Raw genomic sequence first — 11307 nt, 5'->3', positions numbered from 1 at the left:
GAGATTAGTTGAAAACATTCCCATTCTAGATCGGGTGTTATAAATCAAAAGTATCATTCCGACACGTAACTACCAACTAGATTGGTCAAATATAAAGTGTGCGCGCTTAAAATGGGATGTTCATCAGCATTTTAGTGATTTTATTTTTTTTGTAAACCTCAATATAGTTTGTAATTTTCCCCAATGCTTTGCAATTTGCATTAATCACACGTAAGACTGGGCAACGAATAAAATTAATTCTACCTGTTCCTCATTTTGAAAACCAAAGAAAACGAAAATGTGGTAGATTGTGAAATCGATGTTTTGCAAAAATGGCAGAACGCTGCGAAAGTCGATTAGAAGACATGTTTACATTTGTTACTAACTACTTAACATTCAGTGACAGCCATTTTCCGACCCCCTTTACGCCATCACTTGAAAATGATAAACATATGTAGTACTGTACCTCGGATTGAATGGTGAGACTCTTGAAAGATACATAAAAAAAACGTAATTAGGAATGAATGAGTTGTTGGGCACAAGCTAATTATAACACAAAACACAACACGTTGTTCTTTCAAATCGTTTCTACGTGATGCATTTTTATAATAAACATTTAAATAAGTGTTTGTTGGGTTTATCTTTTTTAATTAAAATTGTAATCTCCAGAATGACCAATGGAAATCGACGTTTCATTTTTTAGCCATATTGCCCTGCCGTAATTACACGCAACGTTTCTAGTAAAAGGGCAAAAAAAATAAAATTGACTGTGCAGTAAACAGATAATTTGTATAAATATGTATAAGTCCATCTGCTAATCGCATTGATCGTTTTTTTCTTTTTAAACAAACGATTGGTTATCTGAACCTAAACGTATTGATATCAAACTTTTAACTACCAATCGTAAAGGCATAATTTTTTTCGTTCAAGCGACTCCCAACTCGCTGGATTTGCCAGCGTCAACCAAAAGTGCGTGTCACGAGACCCGGAAGTGAGTTGGGAGCTAAGCATCCCTCTTGGCCACGCCTCCTTGGCCTCCTCTCATCAGCATCACGAGAAGCGGCCGCCCCGCCTCGCCTCGCCTCGCCCCGCCCCTTTCGCCTCGCGACGTCAAACCGCTGCCGCTGGCTGGCTGGCTGGTCTGTCCCTTCCTCCGAACGCGGCCCACATCTGGCCGCCGGGAAACACGTTGTGGATATATACAACTGCAAATCTTTTCGAGGACGCTATGTCTGAGGTCCGGAAATTCACCAAGAGGCTGAGTAAACCCGGGACGGCGGCGGAAGTCCGCCAGAGTGTGTCTGAGGCGGTGAGGAGCTCCGTGGACCCGGTGGTGAGCGTGGAGATTTTTCTTGTCCTTTTCCTGTCAAGCTAATACGCTGTATTACACCGAGAGACATGAGACATCTCCGCTCCAATAAGCAGGCTGTCGTCAAAGTATGCTTTTGTCCTTTGTCGTGGACGATTGGCCAACACAACACAACACGTTGAAATTTGCGTTCAAGTACAATTTAAAAAAACGGAAAAAGCACTACTCTTTTGATTGACGCTAAAAAGTGCCTTGAATCCTTTTGTCTCCTAGTTGACGGGACGTTCTAGCCTCGTCATGTTTGACGGACGCAGCCACATGCTGCAGTCAAGCACAGTGGAACCATGTCCTCGTTCATTCATGTTTTTGTTCATGTTTTCATAGTAGCCATAGCTGCCTCCAGTCATGAGGGGATTAGGCCATCAGTAGGGAAAACCTTGCTGACCCAGCAACTCTGCTTGTGTCGATTTGGTGGCAAAGCGCTGCATTTCTGATTTTGATCACCGATTAGCTAGAAAGCGGACCTTTTTGTATTCTACTGGAAATAAGGTGAAGTTTGAGCCTTGGGTTACGGTTCTTGGCTGATCTGTTCCATACTTTTAACGCAATTAAGTCTGGAGTTCCACTTTTTTGTTTTTTTGGCTACTGTATGTTTTTATTTCCTGTTGTGGGGAGGGGGAGGGTAAACTCGTGTTTATCTTTTTTTTCTTTAGTTTTATGAATGAGGTTGAGCAAATAATGTTTATATTTAATGCTTGCGTGGATAAACAATAGTAATGTAAGCACTGTGTTCCATAGAGGTCAAGCTCCATCATGCTTGTTTTCCGGGTTTCTCTTCTCAACACACCTGGTTCAAATGATTAGTTTGTTAGCAAACTTGAAAATGATCATGCTGGCCCTCGAGGAATGGAGTTATCAAAGATGGTGTAATATAGCCTAGGGTGAAACTCCTCAGCTGGCTTTGTTTACGTGTTACACTTATATTACTGTGTTGAGTTTCAATTGCAGTGTAACTGTAGAACCACAGAAATTGTGTTAACTTTAAGTCAAAGTACAAAAACAGAAAAAAGAATTAATATGAGTGCAGACAGAAGTAGACCAGTGTCTGATGAATGACGGACCAGAACCAAAATAGTGAAATTTCGCCTTCTAGTGGTGGCAGAAGATTGGGCAAAAATATTCCGACAGAGTGAAGGAATGTCTGGCTTGAAAAAATGACGGGCCAACGATGACGGAAAGGCGGCGGGGTTCTGACCAGCAAAAAAATGGATGTTGTCCACCTCTGGGAATTTGACACCTCTGCGTACTCACATTTGACAGTTGACTTGGGGTGCATTCACCGACTCCTCACATAGTTGGACATCTCAAACATCTAAAGAAGTACACATTCAATGCACTAAATCAGAGGTGCTTAACCTTTTTTCCAACCCCATCTCATTTTTTTTTTAATCCAAAAACCCCGTAGCTCTTCGCAAAGCATTTTTATAATGAAAAAAGATATAAAATAGAGCTGTGCCAAGGCGTTTTTACCCAGCAACCCCCAAAGCGACACCGTGTAACATCATGTTTTATTTCTGACTTGTCTGCTAAAAGAAATGGTCAGTAATGACATCCATATAAAACTTGTCAAAATAAATATTTTGCAAAGAAGTCACCATGACACAACTTCGCAATAGATTGATCAAATTGATTTGCTTTTAATTTGAAAACAAAACTATTCATTTCCTATCACTGTATTAAAATGCATTCAAATTTATTTTCTGATACTTAAACCCTTTTAAAATCTAATTGATCCCCTTTTGTCCTGCACTAAATAGCAATGCTAATCCAATAGCACATTGCAGGGGATAGCTGGAAACGTTTTAGAATGAATTTCAGGAACCAAAAGCAAAAACGCCGCATGTCAACTCAAGTTGCAGGGACAGAGTTTTACTACATTGGCACAACACCAGGACAGAGCAAAAAAAAAAAAAAAACCAAAAGTCAGCTCAGGGCGAATGCGGTGACTTGTTTAGCGACGTCGCACTGTCAATCAAGATAGCATTTAGCTGTTAGCTTAAATAATAACACACCAACCAATAAGCTATCTTAAATCTGTTTTAAATGGTATGGCGTTATATTTGTGCCACAATTACGAGCGCGCGAAAGAAAAATTTGAGCGGAGAAAATCAAACTGAGCGAGCGCAAACAGATTTTGAGAGCAAGAAAAAAAACGATTGAGATAAGATAAGAGTTTGAGCGCGCGCCGACGGAGTTTGAACACAGAAAAAGAATTTTCTGCGCTCAAAATCTGTTTTCGCTCGCTCAGTTTTATTTTCAACGCTCAAAATTTTTTTCCCGCGCGCGCGGAATCGCGGCACAAATACAACGCCGTAAAACGGTCGCTGTTGAAAATGTATTCCGTACTTTTTCATGAGCTAAATTGTCTTCGCTTTTCATTTTGAAAATCTAGTCGTGCTATTTAAAAAACACTGTTTTAAAGTAGCACTTACTCAATTTGATGGATGCGTGTGTTAAGTTTTGATTTTGTGGGGAATGCCCTCAAGCGCACTTCCTGTGACTGCGTTTCGCAATGTCCTCTTGTTTTCTAAGACATTTTTTTGTGGTCTGTCGCTACGCCCGGACGCATCATTTGCATTCTTTGTATATTAACATTAGCTTCGCAAATTAAAAAGAACTATTGTATGAATAACAAACTTTGCATTCAACACTTCCTACAATGAGATTCATTGTTAAGACTGAGTCAGAAATGTTCCAGGATTGATTTGACACAAAATATCCAAAAGCCCCACAATGCGCCAAAATGCTTTGCGCATGTTTTTTTTATTTATTTATGTATTTTTTGATATTGTCGTGTTGCTGTTATGCAGAGGTTTGCCTGGTGTGCATGAACACACATGTTGCCGCCCTCTGGAAGGAAACTTCACTGATATCATCTTCAAAGCACGCGCAAGGACAAAGTGTGTCCTTTACGCGATTGTTTAGATTTTTTTGAATGATATATATTTCAAGAGAAGTCTTGTTTGAGCGCCGCGCCCTCCCCACTTTTGCTTCTTGTTTGTAACATGATCCGGCCCGCCGCCGCTGCTGCTGCTGCTCAAAGCTGGCCCGCTACTTGCGGCTATGCGGTTGAGTACGTTGCACATGACAGGAAGGAGAGCTGCTGCTGCTGCAGCCGCCGCCGCTGCTTTTTGGTCCAGGCGTGCGCGCCGACCTCAGCAGACTCTTGCTTGGAAAGCTTGCTTACATGTGGCTGGGCAGGCGTGGAAGCGTTTGGATTTTTTTTTTTTTTTTTTTGCAATTATTTTTAATGATGTACTGTACTCCCTGGGATTTTTTTTTCTTTTTTTTCCAGCCAAGTACCCCCTAATCCACAGGTGTCAAACTCAAGGCCCGCCACATTTTTTTATGTGGCAGATGAGTGGAAGATTCTGACTAAAATATCAAAGTCTGAATTTGGGGGGGGTATCAAAATGGTCCACACAAGAGCAAGAGGTTCCCACAAAAAAAGTAAAATTCGGGTTTTGGTCCCCACCGTGGTGCAAGAACCATGGGCGCACACACACACACATATACACAAATACACGCATTTTTTTTCTATCATAGTGGGGACATCCCCTCAACATAATACATAAATTTCCTTTCCCATTACAGCAGATCACATAATCCTAAAACTAACAACCAAAATGGAATACAAATGTGTACTCTAAAAGCCAGTCTTGACCCTCAAAAAAAAAGGTCTGAATGTTCGGGGTCCACCATAGTGATCCTCACAAGGACAAGAGATTCCCACAAATTAATTAAAACCCGGGTCTCGGTCCCCACTTTGCAGCAAAACCCTTTTTTTTTTCATTTTGGGGACATCCCATTAAAATAACGCATTGCATTTTCTTGCCCCTAAACCAGTGGTGTCAAACATAGGGCCCTTGGGCCAGTTCTGGTCCATAAATGGTTTTAATCCGGCCCACAAGATGATTTTTTTGAACACAAAAAAAAAAAAGTTGTTGTTTTAAAGTTTTATAATTATAAACCATGATTTTATTGGTTCGGCCCACTTGGGAATAGATTTTCCTCCATGCGGCCCGCAACCTTAGAGGAGTTTAACAACCCTGCCCGAACCCATTGGTTCTCAAATTTGTGCATGTGCAACTCTTGGGGTAAATGAAGAGATTTTAACAGGGTTTACTAAGGTGTCAGCAAATGTAATTGAATGTTTTTTTTTTTAATGCATTGCCCAATACAGTTTTCTTTTCAAATCAAGAGCAAATCAATTGGAACACGAAGCAATCTATTGTTAATTTGTGTTATAGTGCCTCATTAAAAAATGTACCCCTTTGTTGTCGTTACGACTAGTGGTTCTCAACCTTTTAAATCAATTTTGTACCCACAGTATTTTTTTTTCTTCAGATAAGTAGCCCTTAACCCAACGGGTCTTAAATGTGGGCCGCTGAAGGCAAGTCATGAGATGTGCTCGTTTTTAACAAGGTTTTTGTAGGTATCAACAAATTTAATTTGATGTTTTTTGAGGCAGTGACGACAACCATACAGTTTTCTTTTCGAATTAAAAGGAAATGAACTGGATCACGCAACCTACTGCTAAATTGTGTTATAGTGACTGCTTTAAAAAATTGCCTTTAACCATTACTAGTGGTTCTCAACTTTTTTACAATGATGTAAGTGATTTTTTTTTTTTTCTACCAGACAAGTACCCCCTTAACCCATCGGTTCTCAAATGGGGGTACATAAAGGAACTTCATGGGCTTTGTTAGTTTTTAAAAGGGTTCCTGAAGGTATCAACAAATTGAATTTAATGCTTTTTGATGCAGTGAGTGAAACAGCACAGTTTTCTTTTCAAATTAAGAGCAAATTAATGAAGCAACCATCTGGTAAATTGTGTTATAGTGGCTGACCATATTGAAGTCACCATAATACAAAAAAAAATAGTGTTTCTCGAGCGGCAATAAAAAGCATTAAATTAGATTCACTGATACCTGCAGAAACCCTATTAAAATTTTACGTACATCCTGAAGTTGCTATAACAGAGCTAAGCAATACTTGCTTCATGTTACAATTAATTTACCCTTAATTAGAAAAGAAAACATGCTGTTCCTATCACAAAGAATTAATTTAGATTTGCTGACACCTGCAAAAATAGAAATCCATATAACCCCAAGGGTACTTGTGACCTGGTTTAAAATGTATTTTGTAAATGCTTTTATCTGATCTTACCTTAACTTACCAGCCTCACTTCCCCACAAAACTCAAAAAGCGGAAGTTCTAATATGGCATCCTGTGTTGCATTGCCTGTGTTTTCTCTTGATGTTGTGATTCTAGCATAGACTTCAGATCTTAACGCAAATATCTTGCTTGAATCTCCCCCAGGAGCAACCCAAGTTCATCGAGCCGTTGGACTACGAGGCCGTGGTGTTCCAGAGAAAGGCTCAGATCCACAGCGACCCCCAACGAGACCTGCTGCTCTGCCCCGTCGACGATGCTTCGGTGACTTGTTTGCACTGACTTGTTTGAATTTTTTTCAATGTCAAAAGGATTTATACTATACATATTTAAGGCAAATACACATATTTACTTAAATGTCAAATGAATAAACCTCATACAGTAACTGTACTGTTATCCCTTCCCGCAGCTTTTGTTGTAGTGTCACGGAGAGCCACGGTTATATTAGACCTGCCCATAAGTCTAATTAAAGTGAAGCCTGTACCTGACCAAACATGATAACAATCACATAATAATGATAACAACCACCTGAAATTCCAATGTACTTTGTATTACTTAACATCCACTTATTATTTAGAGTTGTTACAAAACAAATCTCGGAAAAACATTGACCAATGCTGCCGAATGTATTACATTTTATATTTAGCACATTGGCATTTTAACATCTCATTAAATGTGAGTTTTATGGTACTGATATTCCTAATCAGGAAGTGAAATGTCTTGTTTACTGAAGCCACGCCTCTCACCATGCGACTGCCTCGGCCCTTTCATGACTTCGTTCAATGCCGGTCAGCCGCGTAACTTTCATCCATCCATCCATCCATCCATCCATCCATCATGTTGACCGCTCATTCTCATGAGGCTCGCGGGTGCTGGAGTCTATCCCAGCAGAGTGAATAAAGGGACCAAAAACAGCTGTTATACTGGCCTTAAAATGTAAAACCGTGTAAAGCGACTTCACCCACTAAGACCCCTTCCTTTTATCAAATCAGTCCCCGTGGGAACCAACTAAAAATCATATTTCCATTCATAATCAAGTTGTGGCTCCATAGAGTACAATTGTCAAAGAATCCAAAAACCTGGAGTTTTTGCGGCAGCTCCAACAACACAAACAGTTTCCTTCTTGCTGTTTCGGATTCCAAATTGGACTAAAGAGAGGCAAGATTTTTCCAAACTGTCTCTAAAATGAGGTCCGACGCAACCCAGCCAGAGAGCACATGTGTTTTGATTTATTTCAAAAACTGCTTTGACCCGGAGACCCTCCCCTGACGCTTATGTGTTTTCCACTCATTTTTTTGTGTTTGCTTTGTTTCTCACCACGCGCGCGCTTGCACATGCTTGTCTGCAGGAGTCCCAAGTGTCCCGCCAGAGGCGGACCGTGGTTCCTTCTGTGCCCCAGAATGCCGAGCGGGAAGCCAAGAGTCTGTTTGCCAAAAAGGTAACCGCTTGGTTTTATTTTTGAGGGCACTTTTAAACAATGATGAGTCGAGTCATCGAGCTGCCTCTTTGAAGTTAGACGCCAGTTGCTTTTTTTTTAAATACAAAAAAATGCAAACGACACCCATAATTCTCAGCGTGCATATAAAATGGCAACATTTATTTATTTATTTATTACATTTTCAACTTTTTTTTTCAAATATAACCCTCTAAAAAATGTCGGTTGAATTAACCGAATCGTCTTTCTTCAAGCGGTTGTAATAAAATTAAACAAGCGGGATCCAGCGACATTGTACTGTTTTTAAATATTAATAATAATACGCGAAATTCTCGGCATGCACGCGGAATGGTAACGTTTATTTATTTATTTTCATTCATTCCTCACGTGTAATGCATTTCCGAATGAACCAAATTTTCGACATTTTGTGTAAAAACAAAACCCGCTAAAAATGTTGGCTGATTCGTGTTTCTTCAATTGGTTGGAATAATCTGGATCCAGGTGCGTTTGTTAAGGAGGTGTATACAGTATTTTAATTTAGAAAAAAATCTGTAAAGACATTTTTTTGGCATTGATTGAGTAAATTCAGCACATTTTTTCAGTATATATTGTGTTCGGTAAAAATACAAAAAAAAAGCTGTTTCTTTTGGTTAGGTAAATATTTTAAAACATATTCAAGAGCTGTCGTTTTAATATCGAAATATTGGAATATTTTTGCTCCTGGTCATCATACAATTAGAATTCTAGATGAAGGCCATGAAGTAGAAAAAAAAAAACAAGGCGTGAGTTTCAATAATGGGATTTCAGTAAAGCATCCAGCATTAGCAAAGCTTTATTAGTCACGTGGGGCAGGATTTTACGTTGTGGTGATTTTGAACAGACTTTTGCGAGGCTCTCTGAAACAGATCCAGGTCATTTCCTTGTCATCTGCTTGACAAAGTGCTGTGAAATCTGGCGACATGTGCAAGCAGGCCCCGCAAATAAGTCAAGTTTAGTCCTGCTGGCCTGTGAGTCACAGTCAGAGGACACAATCCTCCTGCATTGGCGTCTTCCTATTATTTCGCTTGTTTGTGTGAGAATCCCTGGTCTTACGGTCTTTCTTCTTGGATTTATTAGCGTATAGGATAGCTTACAAAAATAGTATTTCTTCACATATGGTTTACGAACACCCTCTTTTACGAACATTTCGACTTACGAGCGACTTACGAGCGTGGACCGCGGAGTTTTTTGTCCCCCACTTACACACGAACCTTTCGTCTTACGAACAATCCGACAAGCTGGTCAATATGTCCGTACAATTTTTTTCGCTTTGCTGCATCAACGAATTTAAATGATCACACTTGTAACGTCAATGCTGAACGCTATTGCTCTTACAATGTCACAGTCACGGTGTCAGTCACGGAGTCAGTCACGGAGATGCCGATATGATATCGGTCGATAAAGGTCACAGTCCCGGTCTCACTCACGGAGATGCGGATATACTATTGGCCGGCGTCACGTCAATCACAGAATTGCCGATATGCTTGGCCGAACGCCTTCATCTAGCTCAGTGTTTCCCAACCTTTTGATCACCGCGTCACATTTAAAGCCTTGAGGGTGCTGTCCGCGGCACAGCCAATGTCATATATATATATATATATATATATATATATATATATATATATATATATATATATATATGCATTATGTCAACAGGATGTCCCCACTATGACTGAAAAAAACTCACGCTTGTGTGTGTGTGTGGCAGTGCATCAACATGTACAAGAGCGACTGGCATGTCATCAACTACAAATACGAGGCCTACTCAGGCGACTTCCGCATGTTGCCCAGGTAAGTTGGGGGCCGAGTTGGGTTGATTCTTCAAATAATTCTCGCTCTTTTTCCGTCCTTCCCGCAGCAAAGGCTTGAAAGCGGACAAGCTAGCAGCTCACGTGTTCGAAGTGGACGAAGACGCCAAAGACGAGGTAGTCAAGTGGCTTCGGACACTGACGCGCGGTTCTTGAGTTCAGGCAGCAGGGCCATAAAAGCAGAAGCCCTCTGTGAGCGTTCTATAAATAGCCCTTATTGATCCTCCCCCCGCTGAACTCTGGCCGGATGCAGATGGAGAAAGGCTTTAAATTGGAGAAAATGAATGCCGCTCTGTCAAGGGGACGGCATGGCAAAGATGGCTGTCATTGGCAGGGTTACGCTCTAAAAACCGTTGGCTGCAAAATAACCCAAGTAGGGTCTTTTTTTTTTTTTTTTATCATTTAAAAATTAGGCCATACACTCTTGGATTAAAAATAACCCAAATGTGGGTCAAGAAAAAGACCCAATCCAATGTTTGGGTCAGCTTGACCCAACTTCCTGTTGTTTTGCACAAAACAGCATCATTAATGGATCATTTTGTACAAGACAACCTCATATTGATCCAAATATTGGTTTTGTCCGATTTTTGACCCATAATGGTTTTAGAGTGTATAAATAATACGTATAAATAAAGCATAATTTGTTGTTGTTTTTATATATATATATATATATATATATATATATATATATATATATATATATATATATACATGTGTGTATATATATATATATATATATATATATGTGTGTGTGTATATATATATACATGTGTGTATATATATATATATATATATATATATATATATATATATATATATATATATATATATATACATGTGTGTATATATATATATATATATATATATATATATATGTGTGTGTGTATATATATATATAAAAAAATATATATATATATATATATATATATATATATATATATATATATATATATGTGTGTATATATATATTAATATATATATATATACATATACATGTATGTATATATATATATATATATATATATATATATATATATATATATATATATATATATATATATATATATATATATATATATATATATATATGGGACCATATGTTTTCTATATATGGGAGCATATATTTCGGTCTGTTTTTCGAGCGTACTTGTAATTTGTTAAGAGAAATGGTTTGTTTGCGTCAGGACACATCGTCGCTGTGCTCGCAGAGGGGCGGCATCATGAAGCAGGGCTGGCTTCACAAAGCCAACATCAACAGCAGCCTGTCCGTCTCCATGAGGGTGAGTCGGCCAGTCGGACGCCAAACGGCGCCGGGGCTTCCGCAGCACTCCGCGTGTCGTTGCAGGTCTTCAAGAGGCGCTACTTCTACCTGTCCCAGCTCCCGGACGGTTCCTACATCCTCAACTCCTACAAGGATGAGAAACACTGCAAGGAAACCAAAGGCTCCATCTACCTGGACTCGTGCGTGGATGTCATTCCGGTAGATGGACCGCTTTCATGAT

The 11307-nt window shown here is 39.5% G+C and overlaps 1 protein-coding gene across 6 annotated transcripts in view; it reads left to right on the top strand.

Moving 5' to 3' along the window:
• Nucleotides 1-1080: 1080 nt before the first annotated feature.
• dock11 (dedicator of cytokinesis 11) overlaps nt 1081-11307 on the top strand; it is a 47721-nt gene continuing 37494 nt past the window's right edge. For 5 of the 6 annotated variants that reach the window (XM_088425702.1, XM_088425453.1, XM_088425531.1 and 2 more), the window contains exons 1-7: nt 1082-1312; nt 6671-6787; nt 7872-7961; nt 9706-9788; nt 9856-9922; nt 10990-11085; nt 11151-11285. In XM_088425702.1, the coding sequence (XP_088281828.1) occupies nt 1208-1312; nt 6671-6787; nt 7872-7961; nt 9706-9788; nt 9856-9922; nt 10990-11085; nt 11151-11285 (693 nt within the window). In that variant the 5' untranslated portion in view covers nt 1082-1207. Of the gene's footprint in view, nt 1313-6670; nt 6788-7871; nt 7962-9705; nt 9789-9855; nt 9923-10989; nt 11086-11150; nt 11286-11307 lie in introns of all 6 variants that reach the window. The other variant, XM_088425614.1, reaches the window with a different exon arrangement.

The sequence above is a fragment of the Hippichthys cyanospilos genome, chromosome 1, assembly GCF_059441005.1.
Source record: "Hippichthys cyanospilos isolate Australia breed blue-spotted pipefish chromosome 1, RoL_Hcya_1.0, whole genome shotgun sequence".
Lineage (NCBI taxonomy): Eukaryota > Metazoa > Chordata > Actinopteri > Syngnathiformes > Syngnathidae > Hippichthys > Hippichthys cyanospilos.
Note: the sequence above shows the minus strand (reverse complement) of the source record. Positions and strands in the feature narration are given on the sequence as shown.